Raw genomic sequence first — 20,370 nt, forward strand, 5'->3', positions numbered from 1 at the left:
CAGACACAGACACAAATATACAAACACCGGGGAAATCAATAGTTTTGTCATTCCATTTCTCTTACCAGCAGAGTGATAAATCAACTAGGATTTTAATCAGCAAAGCTTCTGAAATCCCACTTTCCTTCTAATTTCTAAAGACCTTAAAGAGCAAGAACTGAGTAATAACCTCCATGCAAGTTGGGGAGGAAGCGGGGAGTGATGAAAATCTTGGTTTGGGGATCTCATCAGACTGAGATGGGTTTCAGGGAAAAAGTGACAGAGGTGAAGTGTCTTCATCATATCAGAAGTACATGCTACCAACGTGGCTTATCAGAAAGGAGGTTCCCTTGTGGATGGGCCCAGGTCATTGGCAAGTGGTGGCTTTGTCTTTCTTTTTCTACCTGGTTCTTCCACGGCCCTTTCCCACCCAGACCAGAAGTGAGGGGTGTGCGTATCTCCCCCTGAGGACCCCAGAGCTCTTCCATGGGGAGATGTGCCAAGAGCCCATCTTAGCACTGTGGGTTTCCTTTGTGCTGGGTGCTGGTCTCAGCTGCTGTGATTTAGGTAGGAATCTTTCAACTCCACTGGTCTCCTCCTGTCGTTGCCTAGCCTGCTGCCCTTGAATAGCTTTTTGGGGCTTTCAGCATAAATGCCCAACCCCTACTCTGGCTTCAAAGCTTCTCAAGCTCAGGGCTTTCCTCCTCCTCCAAGCTTTTCCCTCTCTTTGCTCCCTCTCTTTCAGAATGTTTAACTCTAACCCCACTGACCTACTCATTGTCCTTTCATCTGCCACACCCTGGAAGATGCTCCCACTGTCTTTAGGTGTTCCAACTCTGTTGCTAAGTTGTGTCCCAGCCCTACCCAGCTCTAAAGCCACCTTCTACATGAACCTACCCTGATCTCCAACTGGAATGAAAGGCTCCCAGAAAACCATTTTTTTAAGGGATGGCACTGACTGAACTCTGCTTAATTATCTGTGAACTTGTGCTTCAGAAAAGATTCTTTTGCTTGCAAGCAATAAAGATTAACTCTGGGCCTTGTTCCCCAATCTTCAGTTGATGCTGGAGTTCCTCATGGAACAGCTGAAGTTGCCGTCATGAAAGTGACTCACATCCGGCACCTCCAGTCTGTTGTTAACTCTTGGTTCTAAGTCTCATAGTTTAGGGAGAGGGAATCAGATTAGTGCAGCTTGGTTCAGGAGCCCACCCATGGATTAACCACCAGCCGTGATGAAGAGCATCTTCACGCAATGCAGACAGGGCTCCTGAGGAACCACCTTATGTTTGGGAGCAGGGGCCCGCCCAAATGCTGAAGCCTACATTACCCCACCAAGAGGCCAGGCAGCTAATGTAGCTTGCCTTTGCCACTGATGGAAGGAGGGAGGGTGCTGGGAAGACAAAAACAACAGATGTCCCCTCCTAAGTATTTATGAAGAGAATGAGTCAGTGAGTGAGTGATTGGTTTATTTGTTGCCCCTTAAAAGCCCCTAGGTCAGTTTGCCTCCCAGGTCTGTATCTCTAGAACATGATGGGCATATATTTTTCCATCTCCTGTATCCCCTTTCCTATCATGTTGTCATGAATGGAAAATGTTGCCAGTGTATCAGTAAACAAAGGATGCTGCAGCCATCAGGCCACTATAGCTGCCCCTGAAAGTGAGCCCCGAGGGAACTCAGAATGGAGACAGATGGGCCGCCTGCTGCCACGCCCTCAGCCTCTGCAGCCTCTGCAGCCTCACTCTGCAGCCAGTGGGCTGCCCTGGGGGAACTCAGGATAGAAAAGAACAAGGTACCAGGCCTAGATAGCTAGATAGCTGAGATGCATATCAAAAGAACGATTTCAGGGAGTCCTGACTCTTGCATCTTCCTATACATAAATAGTGCTATATTCATGAACTTGAGATGTCTGGCTTTCTTTATTTAACAGTACTGTTTTGATGTTCTGTCTACTTGGCCTTTGTTGCAAAACCCCCTATATATCCTGGCTCCTTCCTTACCTCTTCGGAGCAGTCCCTTGGAGCTATTCTGAAAGGCTACCCCCCAGACTTGAAGTGCTCAGTTTTGTCTGTCAAATAAAACATAATTCTCAATTTTTCAGTTGTGCATTTTTTTGTCAGTTGACCTTGTTCTTGATGCCGTTCCCTGGGAGGTGGAATAGTGGAGTTGTGGAGAGTCCCCCCTGCAGAGGTAGAGCAGTAGATGCCTGCCACTCATTCTAGGTGGAGCTGGGATCTGTCAGGCACTGGTGAGAAACCAGATATGAGGGACTGTCCCTCATAGGATGTACAGAGTGCAGACAGATATACAAATTGCAATAGAATGTTATTAGGCTCCAATGGAGGAAGCATGGAGAGGTGGGAGCTGCTGGGGGGCAGCTGATGAACTCTGACTGAGGCTTTTCAGAGAAAGTAACATTAGAGTCCAGTATCGCAGAGTGAATAGGAGCTTGCCGGGTCAAGAAGAAAGAAAAAAGATTCCGGTCTAAGAAACTATCTGTGCAAGACAGGGGTATGGATTGTAAAAGACTGCCGTACTTGGGAAACAGGGAGGTTGAGTGTACCCTGAGTGTAGTGTGTTTATGGTGAGAGTGCTAAGATTGGAGGGAAGATGGAAAAGGGAGGTGTATAGAAAGGAGGCTGAGGCCAGATCTAGGAAGCTCCCCATCTGAGCCTCGGGAACTTTAACTTGTGGAAGGAGGCGGTTGGTAGGGGGGACTCACATAGGGGAATAACAACATATATGTATAGAAAGTTCTCCTGCATTGTTGGGGAATGCATTGCTTCTTTGGGGAGCTAATGTGGCAACTTACTGAACTTTGCTCCTTCCTACTCCTGGGGTCTATGGCATAGAATGAAAATACTGATATGTAACGGCACATGTATAATGGGGTCTGTAGTGGTCAAGAACTAGAAACAAATGAGTGCCCAAGAATGGGAAAATGTTTAATAAATTGTGGTATATCCATAAAGTGATTTTTCATCCATCTATCTTCTATTAAAATTCTTTACAAAATATAATAGCTATTTTTCATGAAGGGAGAGGGAGATAGAAAGGTCATTGGTAAGCTCTTATTTTTAACAATTTAAAAAGCTGTAAGGAACCACATGTATAATTTGCATAAACAGTATAAGTCTTGTAGTTAAAACTTACATTTAAAAGCCTTATAGACAGCTGCATCATTGAGAAAGTCCTAGTCCTTCTCATTAAAAATGAAGATGTGATTTTAACCATGATAATTGGAGCATGCCTTTATCATTTCAGTCCTCCTTGGTACCTTGGGCCCACCTATCCACTCTCCTCCATGCTTTCTGTGTGCTGTGATAACTCGGAATAAAAGCCAAGTCCTCACCTTGTCCTACACAACTCCTCAGGGTCTGCCCACCTCCACCGTCCACTCCCCTCACCTCAAGTCCTCCGTCTCTCTCCCTGTCAGGCTAACTCTGGCCTCCTTGCTCTTTCTCACACATCTCACAGACATTGTGTGCCCCAGGGCCTTTGCTCTTGCTGTTTTCTCTCCCTGAAACAATTTGCCCCCAGATATCCACACGGCTCACTCCCTCATGGCCTTCAAATCTTGGCTCACATGTCCCTTTCTCAGACAGCCTTCTCTGATCCACCTATTTTTACAATGCAGTAACTACTCCCCTTCCACCTCCACAACTCTCCAGACTTTTTTCCTGTTCTTTTCCTTCATGGTACTTACTACCTCTAGTATACATTGCTTATTTATTTTTGTTTATTTGGAAATTGCTTTGAAAGTTGACTCTCGTCTCACTTGAATGTAACTTTCACAAAGGAAATGGCTTTTTTCTACCTGTTGTTATAGCCCAGAGCTTGGACAGTACTTGGCATGTAGTAGACTCTGAGTACTTACTTGTGGGATGAATGAATGACTCGTGGTAGATGGAGAATGGCTGGAGGCAGGTAAGATGCATGACAAAAGACTAGTTAGAAGCCTGTTACAAGCCAAGGGCTAAGGGACTCAAACCCAGCCTTAAAGTTTAGCTGTGCATATCTTTTTCTGTTGTAACTTTCAAATGATGTTGAAGTCTATTATTTTTTAACTTCTCATTAGTGTGTCTTGTTTATTTAGGCAGATCTGAAACTCCAGGAGAAGGGAGGCTTGGCATGTTGATCTCCACTTTTCCCACAGTGCCTGGCAATTACATGCTATTAAATATAATTCACTCAACCAATGCTCAAAGCTTCATTAATGATCTGATGTTACTTACTATTATTTGACTAAGTGATTTTTAGAGTGAACTTTATTTGACAAAGATTTTAGGATCTAATTGATATTCTTATGCTGTTGTATTAAATAGAGTTAATTTTGTTCCATTAAAAATGTAGTATGGGACTTCCTGGCAACCGGGTAGTTCAGACTCCATGCTTTCAAAGTAAAGGGAGTGGGTTTGATCCCTGGTTGGGAAACTAAGATCTCACATGCTGCATGGTGAAGCCATCAAGTAAGAAAAAATAAAAAGAAAAATATCTAGCTTAAAAAAAAAGTCATATACATGCTTATGATAGAAAATTTAGAAGTTAGAGAAAAGTTGAAAACAAATGAAAAATTTTTTTCATTTCACTACCCATAAAGAACCACTAGCATTTTAATATTCCTTTTAAATATTTTTCTAGACATAGCTTTTTAACATAGTTATAATAGCTGTGTTTACATTTCTGCATACTGATTGCATACTTTGTGTTTATTAATGCTATAAACTTTTGGAAAACATTATTTTAAATAGGTTCACGTTATATAATTATGTCACTGTACTATAGCTTATTTGACATAACCAGTACTTGATACTTAGGGTTTTTCTGTTTTCTTCTTACTGTAAAAGTTATTTGTTACTCTGTCAGACTTCATGGCCTGGTTTGTCTGGTCATCTGCCCTCAAAACATCTTATTATCTATAAGATGGGCATAATGAGGAGCAAGAAGTTTAAGGTAAGTGAATGCAAGAAACAGTGGTGAGCATAGAGTAGGTGTTTAGGAAACATCAGATGGCTTGGGATTGAAACTGTGGGAACTTGAGGAGTGCTAGGAGCCTTCATGATGCTGTGCCCTGGCTGCAGGCCGCACCTGATGCAAGTGGACTCAGTCCAGCGCTGGATGGAGGACCTGAAGCTCATGACGGAGTGTGAGTGCATGTGTGTCCTGCAGGCGAAGCCCATCAGCCTGGAGGAGGATGCCCAGGGTGACCTCATCCTGGCAGGTGGCCCTGGCCCTGGAGACCCCCTGCAGCTGCTGCTCAAGCGGGGCTGGGTCATCAGCACTGAGTTGCGCAGGATCGGGCAGAAGCTGGCCCAGGACCGCTGGGCGCGCGTCCACAGCATGAGCGTGCGTCTGACCTGCCATGCCCGCTCCATGGTCAGCGAGTACAGCGCTGTCAGCAGGAACTCTTCGCAGGAGATGAGCCAGGTCGGTTGCCTGGCCTGGGCATGGGTGGGCACTCAGAACTGGGAGTGTCTTTTAAAAGAGTGGGTCTGAATTGCTTAGAGTCTGAAGTCTTCCTGCCCCAGGGACCTTCCTCCCCTTCCAATGAAGCAGGGAAGACAGTGAGGACCTTTACTGAGTATCTGCTTTGTGCTAGGAACTGTGCTAGATGTTTTTATACACATCTCACTTAACTTATACAACCTGTGAGGCCAACATAACTTGTGAGGCCACAGTGCAAGACACTGAAATGGTTAAATACACCCACTTTAATGCCAGACTCCCTGGGTTCAAATTTCAGCTCTGTGTGCTGTGTGACCTCAGCAAGTTACTTCTCTGTGCTCTAGTTCCATCATCCTGATGAGTATAATAATAGAATTTATTTCATAGCTCCGTTGTGATGACTGAGTTCTAATTAAATTAATTAAAAATATTAGCTAGTATTATTGTCCTCATTTTATAGATGTGGAAATAGAAACTCAGAGAGTCTAAGTAACTTGCCCTAAGTTATGCGTGAATGGTATAAATGGGATTCAACCTACAGCTTTCTAGTTTCAAAGCCCATGATTCTGAATCTTCTTCAGGTCCAGAGTGAACCACTGAAAATCCCCCTTCATATCTGTTTCCTCTGGCATCACTGTGCACCTTAGTTCTCTACTCTTTTCCTTGCTCCACTTTGCACAGTATACTTCTCTTCACTCTTTGAAACCCAGCTCAAATGCCTCTTCCTCTCTGAGACTTCCCAGATCCCTCAGCACAGTTAATCACTCAGTTTTCTTTCCCTGAGCAGCTGACGATGAACTCTGTTGCCATCCATTTCGCACGGTTGTAGTTTATGTGCCTGTTTTCCAAATCGGATGATTTGATTCTTCATCTTTATGCCGCAGAGCGCCCAGCTCAGCAGTTGGTCTTCGACCAATGCTTATTGAATTGAATAAAATTGATCTATTTTTCTGCAGATTGAGAAGCTGCTAATGGAGAAGTGTTCAGAGCTGTCAGCAGTCACAGAGAGGTAAATCTGGCCCCTGGGTGAATCTGGACTGCGTCTGCCATCCTTAGGCAGAGGAAGGTCCTGGCGTCTGTCTCCTTCCATGGGAACAGTGGGGCTGGGGAGGGCTGGTGGTGACCTGGGAGCTTCCTTTTGCAACCTTAAGAGACTCCCTGGGGATTTTCTGCTCTGTTTTCAGGCATGGGAGAATGTAGAAGGCAGAGGAGAGGCCTGGCCATAGGAAGAAAGAGGATTCATGAGGGTTGGTAGCAAGGAAAGGTTTCTCACAGCTTTGAGAAGCCCCCTGATCTCCATGGTCAAGGCAAAGTGAAAGTGAACACACACACCTTATCCTCACATCCACACTGACCACAATCACAGGGGTACACTCACACCTTCTCCATATCTCACATACATAAACCCGCAACGACACTCAGACACATACACACACTCAACCTGGCCTGTTTACATACCCAAGAGTGTGTTGACACTCTCCCTCATGCTTTACAGCCCCCAGGCCCTGGAAGAAAAACCTGCAACTTGACATTCCTAGGGCTGTGTGGGCTCTTTGGACTTCCAGCATCAAACATTCTCAGGCCTTAAGGGTGGATTTTATCTTGATCTTCCTGGGTGAGGAGAAAATCCTCAAGGCTCCTGTCTGCACTGCTGCAGGCAGCCATTTCTTAAAGGGGCACGGGCATCGCGATACACCTTCAGAGTGAGCATGGCACACCAGCATCCCTCCTCTGCAGCTCTCATCCCCCATCTCTAGACACTGATGGTTGATTCTCCCAGGGAGAATCCCAAAGGTATGGATTTAGCCACTTTTGAGTGGCCTTTCTTCCTGGTGACTTGCACTGTTAGCTCCCATTCTAGGCCAGCTCTTCTCGGAATGCTAGGAAGCCGGAGGATGAGCCAGTCTTGGAATATTTCCATTTTGGACTCCCCTGGAGCTGATATCCTCTTCCCAGGCCACTTGTTCCACCACCAGGCCTGCGACAGGCCCAGATTTGGCCCCGGAAATGGCTATGACCGCCTGCTCCTTCTGGTGGCCCATCGAGGGTTTCTTTCCCTAGGTGCCTCCAGGTGGAGAATGAGCATGTCCTGAAGTCAATGAAGGCCTGTGTGAGCGAGACCCTGAGCACTCTGGGCGAGCACTTTGGCCAGCTGCTGGAGCTGGCCCTGACCCGGGAGGTGCAGGTCAGTGCTGGCTGGGCGGCGGAGGAGGGCTGAGTGGTTCTGCTAGGCTTGGGGAAGCTCCAGAGTGGCCTTTCTTGGGGGCCATCCTTCTCAGACTGCCAAAGTGAACTCCAACACCTTAGAGACAGGACTGTCAGAGCTGAGCAGAGACTTGCTGAGCATCTAGCACAGCTCTGCATTTTCCAGATGTGAAAATTGGAGCCAGAGAGGGCAGAAACTGACCTAAGGTCACACAGCAAGGCGGTGGCAGAGCACACCGTCTCCTAATTGTACTTTCAGTATTGCTCCCACCGCCTTAACTCTTCTCTTTGGAGTTACTGTTCACAGCACACACAATGAATCTTTATTGTCCCCAAAGACTTAAGGCACCTGCAGGGAACAAGTCAATTCTGGATATCCTGGCAATAGAGAAGAATCTAGAAAGGTCAGATAGTCTAGCTCCTGCCTTCAGGCAGTCTGGTGCTTGATTCAAGAACGAACGTAGGCTTTGGAACCTGACAGATCTACTTTCACGTCGTGGTTCATGGTGAGACCTTGGTCAGGTTCCTTAATCTCGTAGCCTCCCTTTCCTCATCTATAAAGTGAAAATCTTCCCCAGAAGAAAAGCGAGAGGGCTAAGTAAACAACGTTTGAAAAGCACTTAGCACATAGTATAGGTTAAATACGTGTTATTTCCTTCTCTTGCCTTTTCCTATTTTAAAAGCCTCCAGAAAAGCTGATTCCATACGGTTTTCATTAGGAAAGGTATTTACATGTTATTTATAGTTACAGAAATATTGTGTTACATATTTGCCATTCTTTTCCCACCATCAAGTAAAAGCTTTCCACAAATAACAAATCCCTTCACGTATCGGCTTCTATCCAAACTCAGCCTTTTTACCTAACCCAGCATTTCCTTTCTCTTTTTCCTGTGTGTCTGGCTCGTTTTGCACACAGCACAGGCCCTTCTGATCTGGCTCACTTGCTGGTCAGGGTAGCTGGCCCTGTGCAACCCAGAAGGGTCTGTAAAGTTCTCTCTCCCTGTCCCCAGAGCCTGGGACAAGGGGAAGGAAGGACCGGGGCTCTGGTGCTTAAAGCTGATGAGCAAATGCTGACAGTCACATGTATGGTCAGGTAGGAGTTCAAGCTGGGGCCAGTGTCCCAAATGGAACCATCAAGAACCATCAAGTCCAGAGGTACCCACTGGAACATGGGAGCTAAAGTGGGTGTAGAAGTTGGAGAAGTGATGAGCTGGGGTATTGAAGTCAGTGGTAGGGACGAGGGGAGCCTGAAGGGACGCCTGAGCAGGAGCACAGGTGCCTGTTGACTCTTTTTATACCATTTTGATGCTCTTTTGCATCAAAGTACCAGGAAGTACCAGGCTTCCACTTTCATGCATTGGAGAAGGAAATGGCAACCCACTCCAGTGTTCTTGCCTGGAGAATCCCAGGGACGGGGGAGCCTGGTGGGCTGCCATCTGTGGGGTGGCACAGAGCCGGACACGACTGAAGTGACTTAGCAGCAGCAGCACTAGGCTCACGTAAAAGGGCTGAAGTGGAAGAGTTCTGCTGGATTGTGAACAGAAGCCAGCAGGGTTTGCAAGCAGTCAGTCCCTAGCTGTTTCTACCGCAGGCAAAGGGTAGGATGTCTTTTTGATGGTCTAGATCATAGAATCCTGCGGAAAAGCTCCTTAGGCTGTCAGGAACCTACCTGGGCCTTGTGGACTATGTATCTGATTTCCCAGGGCACCTGGATCCATTCTGTTTTTCCTCAACTTGACCTTGTTCAGGGTGGAATTCCTGATCTAGTGCTTTGGGAAGGCTTAATTTTGAATTCATGTTGGATCTGCTTCTGTGACTTGAACCCTCATCCTGCCGCTACTGTTACTGTAAGCATACATAATGACCTGCCTCAGGGAGATAACCTGAGCCGCCTGACTGTAAGGAATTGAAACTAACACATTCCCCTGCCTGAGGCTTGCCCATTCTAGGGAATGTTTGCTAGGATTGAATAGTCTTTTTTCTTGGTTTCCTCAGCCCCTTCCCATCTCTGGTTCATAAAAGAACCTGACAACCAGGCCCCTTTTCAGCGCTACCCTACCATCTTCTCAGCCAGCCAGCTCTTGAATAAAGTCCCTTCCTGATCCCAGCACCTTGTCTCAGATCCATAGACTGATTGTACTGCTAGTTTGGACTTGGTAACCCTTCTGCTTCCCTGCCTAAATCCTGCCGCATCCTCAGATCTACCCACCTGCATCACTGATACTCAGCCTGAGAGCTGTTGTATCAACTGCTCCTGTCTTAGGACTGAGTCCCTCATTGATCCCCCTCCCCTGGTGGAGGGGGCAGTGTCTGTCCTCCATTCCTCTGTGTACTTGTTGGTTTCCTGACAACTCCTCCCTTCCTTCCCACATGTCCCATGGTGTCCTCTAATCCCTCCTATGGGCTGAGCTTGCTGTGCTCATAATATTTCTTGGCTGATCTTTAGCTTCTTTTTACCTTAGAAAGTTTCCAAACAGGACAGTGGTGACATAAAAAGACACACCACCTGAAGGCAGGGTAACCTGTGTTCAGTGTTGTGAGCATGTGTTTCCTAAACGGGTGACTAAAATACTGTTCTCTAGAAGTTAGTAATTATACCAGGATCCTATGTTTGCCGTTGTTATTAGTCGCTAAGTTGAGTCTGATTCTTGCGACCCCATGGGCCCCCAGAGGGCCCCTGCCAGGCTCCTCCGTCCGTGGGATTTCCCAAGAAAGAATACTGGAATGGGTTGCCATTTTCTCCTTCAGGGGATCTTCCCAACCAGGGATCACACCCACATCTCCGGCATTGTAGGCAGATTCTTTATTGTTTATCATCTTGACATAATTAAACTTAAGTTTATTTCTTTATATTAGGATTTCTTGATATGCTACTGTGAGTCTTCTTAAAGGTCCTCACATATTCATAGTATTTCTTGTCTGAACTGTAGTTTGCATAAACAGGGAGTTTGGTTTGTTTTGTTCACTAATGTAATATCTGCTCACAGTAGGCATCCAATAAAGATTTATTAATGCATGAATGTTAAGCAGTGTGTTCCAAACTTACATAGTTACAGGTCTTTTTTTATTCTTAAAGCACCCATTCACTTATTCTGGGATACTGGTTTTCAGGAAATGCAATTTGGGAAAATTCCCTTTGTGCACAAGGGAGCCACGTAGGCTCTAAAGCAGAGAAACAGTGCTCTTTCCACCACAAATTACAATACACGGTAGAATGGTGCTTGTAAGGAGGGCGGTGATAACCCAGCACTACTTTGCATTGGTCTGCTCCATCCTGGAATGTTCTGTCAGGCTCCAGATTCTAGATGTGTTATTGCCAATGATTGTGTTCAGGGAGGTCCCTGGAAGGATGAGAATGGGCCAAAGATTAAGATATGTGGGGACTAGGTGGAGGAGCTGGGACGCTTAATCTTGAATGGACGCTGTATTACCTCCAAAGAGAGGAAGCGAATTTATAGGACATTCCATGAAAAAAAGGAGTTGGCAAAACAATAGGGCTGCCCCATAGTAAAAGGTCTGCTTTAGAAACTTCCCATCACTGAGTCGTGCCAGGAAGGGTATTGGCAGTAGGTGGAGGTTGGATTTAATTACTTGCAAGGTTTCTTCCGATCTTGATAACGTATACATCTATGAATGTGATCCTTGTGGAGTGGTGAAATGAGCATAGCATTTGGAGGCATCAGGGTTCAAATCCTGTGCTGCTTACTGGATCTGCAAACTTTGAGCCAGTTACTTAACTTTGCTCAGTTTCCTCATCTCGACAGTGGCTTGTTGTCGGCATTAAATAAGACAACACAGGACTATGGGTGGCACTCCTCTGATTGTGTCAGTAGCTTTACTCACTAGAGACCTAGCTACCTTAAGAGAAGCTAACAACAGGCTTTGCTAAAAAGAGCCTCCTAATCACCTAACTACTAATTACTTATTGAGATAATTTAACTACTTGGTGGGCATAGAAATTTAAGGCTTACCTGTTAGGAGTCACCAATGGAAAATTAATGAGTATTAAGGATTAGACTTTCTTGGCTTAAAGGATTAGCTGTGTGGGAGGTAAGCGGAAGAGACTTAACAGAGGTTGATTTACTTGAAGACGACTTCTAGGGGACTCTATTGAATAAATCACCTCTCACCTGTACTTTTGAATTTCTTGACTCAGCCTCATGTGGATAGATGTTTTATATTCATCCCATCAATCAATATTTATTTTAGTTTAAAATATCACCTTTATTCTAGTAGAACTGGTTCGTGAGTTTATCTCTGACTCTGTGGCTGCATGAACTTAAAACTTCATCTCGCCCCTAAGTTTCCCCTCCCAGTACCAGGCAGACCTGGGCAACCTCAGACCGCACCTGGGCACAAGTACCTATCTTGTGGCAAAGGTCAGGTCAGAGGGACGCTTCCTAAGAGAAGAGAGGCAGGTGCTAAGCTGAGTATACCTGGTTCCTTCTTCCAAACTAACTAATGCATCCCTACCCTCTTGGCAAGTGACATAGAGGTGTGGGGAGTGAGGCCAGCAGAGGTGGTGTTGCTGAACCCTCCCTAGCAGAGCAGGAGGACTGGAGACCAAGCATCACTCCTGAGTGTTCACAGTTCTTGTCCTGTAACCTTACTGAACTCATCCATCCACTTGTGGTCAGGCAAGGGTATGGCTGGGCCCTTTGGAAGAGGAGGTCAACTCCCTATGAAGCCATCTTTTCCCACCTTCAGGAAGCTATCCACCCTGCTTCCCCGCCCCCTCCCCCCCACCATAACAAACTCTACTCCTTTGTAGATCCTTCTGGAATCCCAGTGGGCAATTTAAACTTGGAAATGACTCAAAATACTACATTCCTTAAATTGACTCTAAGGAGATTTTGTAACTAAAGGTTATAATTTGCTTTCCTGTTCTTTTTCCCACTCTCAGATTTTGCTCAGCTATGGTACCTAATACAGATAATCAGAGGCTGCAGGGCAATTCAACAGCAAGGTAAAGGTAATCCAAACATAACTGCCAGGAGGAGAACTATCAGGATGTTCAAAATTTTTAAATGGTCTTCTATCTCATTTTAAAGTTCCCTGAGAAAGAATAAAGTGAAAGAAAAAAAAAAAAAACCTGAAAGCTGAATCCTTTTACTCTTAGCAATAATTCAAAGCCCCCAGTTCTTAGATTAATAGGATTCTCCTTAATTTTCTTATTCAGCTCATCCTAGTCAGGAGGGTCTCATCCCAGTGTGTGTGTGTGTGTGTGTGTGTGTGAAATTATGTTTCCCTGGGTAACTACAGCCCAGGCTGTTTCCCCAGAAATAGGAAGGATTTCTTCAGGGCTTTTTGATTTATACTGGTCTTTCCCCATGATACTTGAAAGGACCCAAAGAGTTGGTACCTTGCATACACTGTATTATCATAGCATTGCTGCTGTACTCACAGAAAGTTAACACAGGCCAATCAACCCTAACAACCATTAGGGTGGGAATTCCAGTCAACATGTAGTCCCAAGACTCTCTTTAGGGTTGCCAGAGACCTTAATAGGCACTCATCTGTGGTTGAGAGAAAGAGGGTGGATGACAGGTACCGTCTTGGTTGCATATGCAACAGGATGACTATTTCAGTTGTCCATAGTCCACAAGGATTCCTGAACATACATTCACTAGAGGAAATGAGAAACCACAGGTTAATCGTGATGTGATGGTTACCATATTTGGGAGAAAAATGTCTCCTTTTTCATGGACGGGTATGTGATATATTTCTTCTTCGTAGCAAAGCCAGGTATTTGTAATTCCTCCTCAAAGACTTGCTCGATTTGTATTCTTCCCCGCAGTGTTTTCAACATTTGTGAATTTCAGGCTCTCCTGTAAACGTTGTGTTTCTGCCACTCTAGGCTGCATTGATTTGGGCTGCTTGAAGTGGTTGAGCCTGGGATCTACCACTTCGGATGCATTGCATCCTCTGTGTTCCCAAAGATTTCCTAGGAGAAGTGCAAGCACACGTATTTTTAAGGACATCAATTTCTAGATCTTCAATTTTCATTTGTTTTCTTTTTTAAAGACAACCCAATGATACATCGTTTTTAGTAGCCCTTCTGTTATTTTCTGAAAGAAAGGCATACTCCTCATTCATCCCAAAACTTATAGTGCATTGCCACCCCCCCACCCCCACTTTTTAGCAAAAACCTTGGAGGGGGAGTGAGGAGAACAAACAAAAAAGAAACCTATATTCCTGAACCGTAGATCTTTAGGCTTCCATGCATTTCCATGTTTAAAATATTTCTGTTGAGAAAAGCATTATAAATTGTGTATTTTTCCCAGCGTGGGAATTTTCTGAATCTAGAAGTGTGGTAGAATGGTAGAGTGTGTGTATGTGTGCGAGTCACTGAGTCATGTCCAACTCGTTGCATCTCCATGAACTGTAGCCCGCTAGGCTCCTCTGTCCATAGACTTCTCCAGGCATGAACACTGGAGTTGGTTGCTATTTCCTTCTCCAGGGAATCTTCCTGATCCAGGGATCGAACCCTGGTCTCCTGCATTGTAGGCAGATTCTTTACAGTCTGAGCCACCAGGGAAGCCCATCTTATCCATTTATTCTCAAATTGTGCAGAGCTCTTGAGGGATATTCTCCGTAGACAAAGCAAAGATAGCACAGGTAGGGCAAATCAAACACTAACAATGGATTTAGGGGCACTTTTTAAATGCAAGCAGTTCTTTTCAGCTCTGTGTTATGCTCAGCTCTAAGAGATGTCATTGCTGCTGCTGCTGAGTCGCTTCAGTCGTGTTCGACTCTGTGAGACCCCATAGACAGCAGCCCACCAGGCTCCCTCGTCCCTGGGATTCTCCAGGCAAGAACACTGGAGTGGGTTGCCATTTCCTTCTCCAATGCATGAGAGTGAAAAGTGAAAGTGACGCTCAGTTGTGTCAGACTCTTATCGACCCCATGGACTGCAGCCTACCAGGCTCCTCTGTCCATGGGATTTTCCAGGCAAGACTACTGGAGTGGGGTGCCACTGCCTTCTCCGAAGAGATGTCATTAGCTGGAAAGAAAAGTATCTTTAAAGAACCAAAGACTTTAAAGTTTAATGATAATGATTCTTTTAAATGTAATTGAAATATTTTTGAGAAAGACCACATTTTTCGAGATATACTGGATAAAATTCACAGAATCAAGTTTTGCATGGTTTTCCTATTCAGATTTGATGCATATTATTTAAGGCACCAGTTAGACTATTTTGTCTAAACACTTTGTGAGATATTTACACTAATTTCTACTTACTGTTAGCAAGAGATATAATTAATTTCTGGCAGCGGGACTAATTAGATTTAAGTATAAATACTTTTCTTCTTCTTTAAACACATAGGGAAAATTGATCATAAGAGCTACTAAAAATAGTCAAATGATATTTTTATTCTCAGATCTTATTTAATTATTCCTTGAAATAAACACAAAAAGTTCAATACACAAACACATCTATTTACTGAAGGAATACAGTGCCTTTTATATTTCCAGATTTATAATTAATTTACAGTGTAAGCTATGTATTACTTTGCATTTTGAAAAGTTTAATAGATTGTTTCATCTTGGCTTTAGAACATATACAACTAAATCAAATTTTATTTTAAGTCTATATTAGTTTAATATTGGCAGTTTTTAGCATTTTCCCTTATAAAATGATTTCCATAATTATTTGTCAGCATTTTTAGCATTTCTTGGAACACATATTAAAATTTTTTAATTAAAAATGAAGTCAGGTCTATATTGAGAAAAAGCTAAGTTGACTTGGCTGATTGGGTTGGCTTAAAAACAGTCTTTGCCAGTTAGGTCATAGGGTGGGTATTTTCCATAAATTAAATATACAAAAGCTGCAGATTCAAGCTTTTTATAAAACATATTTGAAACACACAAAAATATTTGATTAAAATTGTATTGGTGATGAAATTAATAATATTTTGATTTTCTTAATCCTCTCTGAATAATTTGGATAATCCAAGGTGCTCTAAGTGAAGGAGTTGAAGGAGTAGTAGGTATAATTAAGAGTTATTTCATATGTCTTGGTAAAGTACTTCTGGATTTCTTCCCAGAAATTGAGATAAGTGAATGAATGAATCTAATGATTGGGTAAGAAATACTTTTGCAAGTCAAATGGTTTCCAGTTTTTGCTTCTACAAATTTATATGCATTATCAGCTGGCAGATCATTAAAAAATAGTGTTTGATGATAGATCACTGAGTGACTACATAGCTCAGAATGTGCTCAAAGGGTGAACAACTTGTCTATACAAACTCCTCCCATTCTTCTTTTCATTTGATTTATAGAAACAAGATTTTTCAGGATTTATATCATTAAGTCAATATTTAGTCATGGATAAATAAGTTAGAAAGCCTAAAATGTTTGCAAAGCCTTATTTATCTCATTAGGAGATAAAGTTATGATAAAATTTTAATTTTTATGATTTATAATTATTTTTCAAAATTTATCATCTATGTTGTATTGACCAATTGTACTGATGATAACTGTAACACTAATTCAACTAAGAAGAGATTATTTTTAAACACTTAGAGCCTTATAGTCAAAGAAATAATAGAAGATTTCAAATTTCAATCATAAGCCTGATAATGGTGATTAGTAAAATTATTTGAAACTTAAATGTATTACATTAAGATAAAATTCTGAGGGAGAAATGGAATAAGAATGTAAATTTTAAAATGAAAAGATGCAAAATGGTCCCATGTTAAAGAGATTACTCATGTATTTTTAAACATGTGATGGTATCAAGTTTTGGTATGTAGATTTCATGGAATACATCTAAAACAGTAATGCAGTCATTTTATTTTATGTCACTATTTATAGTCTGCTGGAAATCATATCATTTCCAAATTTGTTCTTTAAAGTTATGATGAAAAACTTACCTGTCAAATTAAAAATTTATAGGGGGACATATATTTTAAAAAATTCTTTTAGGGCTAAATTAGAAAAAAAAATGACATAGGATATATAGACACCCTAGTTCTATAATATGATGGCCATTGTCTCTGCCTCTTGCTGAGAATCGCTTCGGACTTAAGACCCTGTCATCTTGGCAGGGTTTTCTTGTGATGCTCCTGAAGCTTGGTGCCTATGGGCCTAGTCAGAACCTTCCTTCTGCCCTGTGCTTCTCAGAACATTGTCTTCCCAAAGCTTTTGAATATTTTAGTCTTAAATAACATTTTTCTGCTACATCTTTATTTTTTTTTCCCCCAGTAATGAATTATGTCTAATTCAGTTTTCTCTGTCCTCTGTTAATCCCCAACTCATTTCAGGAAGACTCATTGATTTCCTTACCATTTGCCCTGCTTCTCATGTGGGTCTCTTTCCTTACTTAATTCATAGAATGAACACTATTTGTTGGATCTGAGCAGTGTTTCTGCTTTCACTTCTCTTTCCTTTCTGGCACATTCTTTTGTTTCTAAAAATACTCTTTTAGATTTTAGGATTTCCCTTATTGTGAAAAATAAATCTGCCCCAGACCTCTGGATTTAAGTGGTCTTATCCATTTTTTTGTCTCTCTAAACTGGATAATTACACCTAGGAGATATTTTCCCAATAGACCAGTAGCTAATCCAAGCCTGAATTCAGTTATTATTTCGCCTGTCTCCTGTTTAACATGTCCAGTCTTTCTGTGCCTTTCTTCAAGCCCTAATTCATGCATTTCTCAAAATGCTCTCTTGGGCACAGGCAGTAATAACTATTTATTTATTTTAAAACATTTTCCCTTGCAATTTATCTCATGATCCTTTGACTATTTTGTGCTGATGTCTGTACTTTTCTCCTGTGTTCCAGAACTCTATTAACACATAACAAACAACCCCAACAACAATTTTCTTTACATCTCACAATTTTAAGGGTCAAGAATTTTGAGCTTGGCTGAGTAATTTTTCTGCTCCTTGTGCCATAGATAGAGGTCACTTGGGGATATTCAGCTGCCTAATGGTTCAGCGAATCTTAGAAAGGTTCCTCATGCATATGGTGCTTTGGAGGAGACGGTTGAAAAGCTGGTCTCAGTTGAAAGTATTGATCAGGGACCCAACACATGGCACACAGCATCTCTAGCATGACAGTCTCAGAGTTATCAGACTTTTTGTGCGCTCAGTTGCTCAGTCGAGTCTGACTCTTTGTGACTCCATGGACTGTAGCCAGGGATCAGAACCATGTCTCCTGCATTGCCAGGCAGATTCTTTACCACTGTGCCACCTGGGAAGCCCCATTAAACTTCTTACCTGGTAGCTTAGGACTCTGAAAAGAATGTTCCAAGAAGCCTGAGTGGCAGCATCAGAGTTTCTGATGACCTAGCATTGGAAATCCTGAAATGTTACTTCTACCACGTGCTGCCTTCTGTTGGTCAAGAGAAGTACGAAGACCAGCCCAGATTCGAAAGGCAGGGACATTAGAACCCACCTCTTTATAGGAGGAGTAGAAAAGAATTTGTGGCCATCTTTAATCTACTTGTGTTTATGTCATCCCTTTGCATGGCTTGGCTGCCCTAACTGTATCTATGGAGTCTCTCTCTGAACCTTTGAATGAGGCTTCACGATATTTCCTTTCTCCATCTGAGAAACTTATTCCAGGCTGATTTTTGAGAGTTTACTCCTCCTAATAAATTTCACTGGACTGTAGTCACTCTTTCTGATGGACAAACAATTAAAAATATACCCCCCTTTTTACATTTTTTATTTAGGGTAGTTATATTGTATGCATCTCCTAAACACTTTAAAAAAAAATCTCTCTTGTTCTTCAAGATCTTCATTTTTGTTTCATATCTGCCTAATCTGTCTTAAAAAATTCTATCATTCAGTTTAATCGGTCTGTCTTTCTTTATCTTGTTTTCATTGTTTCACCACTCTTCTCATGAGAGGCTGAAGCGTATTTTTGAAACATCTCTTTCCTCCTCGATTACTTGAAAAAACTTGATTTTGTAGACTGTGTTGGTTTGAAACTGACACCAAGATAGGATTTGATAAGAAACGTCTATGAAAGATAAAGGGAAGGAAGCAGGAGGAGGCAGTGGGAAAACTGCAAGTCTGACAGCTGAGAAAGAAAATGGAGATGGACGAATTGAATAGGAAGAGCTGGAATTTTCAAGCTCAAGTCACCTGTTAGTGAAGTTCCCTGCTGGCAGTCTTGGGTTCGCAGTGGAGCCCCTGCTGTGCTGAGTCACGGCTGGGAGTAGCTCATGGGGCTATGTGCCCCCTGCAGGAACACGGTGGGGGGTCTAACAGGGCAGCTGGTGGGGCTTTCAGTCAGCTCTGCCTGCTGCACGGAGAAGCTCAGGCCGTCACAGCGTAGAGCACGGTAGATGCTAATGGAAGCCAGGGAGGAGTACAGTGCTGCAGTTTGGTAAGAGCTGCTCATGAGGCTGGATTTTCTCCTTATCTTGAGACTTCCATCTCTAGTCCCCGGGAGATCCTGCTGGCACTGGGGGACATGGATTCACTGACTTTGGCAAGTAGGAAGTCACATTCACGGGGGATAAGGTCTAACTCTATCATGTACCACAAGTGTAATTAACCTTGGTCAGATTTCTGTGTCTCAGTTTTTCTCAGCTCGGAAGGAAATCTTGCACAAAACTTTTGAGAGCTCTTCTGGCTCTGACGCCTTCCAGCTCTGACACATTCAATACTCAGAGCCTTGATGATTCAGTAGAGCCTTTGATCTCTTATCTTTCCAAATTTATTCTTGTGAAAAGGATGCTTACAACTTTTCATTGTCAGAGAGCTGACTCACTGAGACAGAGCTGAGGTGTGACTATAAACATGGATAAGAAATTTTCCTCAGACATAAATGGTCTAATAGCAGCAGATGATTGCCAAAGACATTAGTTTTGAATAATTTAACATAATGTTATCTACTGCGAGTACAAACACTAATCAGGAACATTAGGTAATTCTGATTTAGGTACAGGACCCCAATATATGAAACGTGCATTTTCATGCTAGACCCAATAGCACTTACATAACTGCTTGTGCTAACGATGGGGAATGAGTCTAAGAAGAACATTTGCTACAGAGATTTGCAGTGCAAATCCTGGTTATTAATTTTACCTTTTGTTAGATATCTTACAAGAGGCATCTACCCAATCTTAGGAAAGAATTTTTATGTTTAATGTGTCGATAGATTAATTACACACTTAATCTTAGACTGGTGTATGTAGAAGATTAGCATATTGCTATGTGTGAAGCATTCTGAGTTTGAATAAAGAAGAAAAAGGGAAGAGCTATTTACCTTGAGCTTCAAGCCCATTTAATTTAAATAATTTTACAAATAGGGAAATTGAGGCCTAGGTTGTTTGTCTCAGCTGCCCAATATCACAAGATAATAACTCCTAAGAATTCTATTTTGCTTCTGTATACCAGATACCTTTATAAGTTCTTTATATATATGAGCAACTTTAAGAGATGGGTAAAACCACCAGAAGAGATGGACACTGTTATTTCCACCGTCTTACACATGAGGAAGCCGAGGTATGAAAGGGTTGAATTATCTCTAGGGCACTTAGAAGTGGCAAAGCCAGGATTTGAACCCAGGCAGTTTGGCTCCAGAGTCCATGCTTTTAACCCTATACATACTTTACATACTTCCTCATCAGTATAGTGTGTTAAAAAAGGCAAGCCTGCACTGGAAATTGGATCTCTTGATTTCCTATGTGTCTTTTCCGTAACACCAGGGTTAATTAGAAACAAGCCTATTTTAATATTTTAAAACTAACACAGCAACTGAAACTGTACAAGTGGCTTCCCAGA

At 42.7% G+C, this 20,370-nt stretch overlaps 1 protein-coding gene across 1 annotated transcript in view; it reads left to right on the forward strand.

Annotated features, from left to right (window-relative positions):
* INSC (INSC spindle orientation adaptor protein) overlaps window positions 1-20,370 on the forward strand; it is a 138,075-nt gene that overhangs the window by 60,530 nt on the left and 57,175 nt on the right. The window contains exons 3-5 of the mRNA XM_070383196.1: window positions 5,059-5,404; window positions 6,379-6,431; window positions 7,484-7,607. Coding sequence (XP_070239297.1) covers window positions 5,059-5,404; window positions 6,379-6,431; window positions 7,484-7,607 — 523 coding nt within the window. The remainder of the gene's footprint in view (window positions 1-5,058; window positions 5,405-6,378; window positions 6,432-7,483; window positions 7,608-20,370) is intronic.

This window comes from Bos mutus, chromosome 15 (assembly GCF_027580195.1).
Source record: "Bos mutus isolate GX-2022 chromosome 15, NWIPB_WYAK_1.1, whole genome shotgun sequence".
Lineage (NCBI taxonomy): Eukaryota > Metazoa > Chordata > Mammalia > Artiodactyla > Bovidae > Bos > Bos mutus.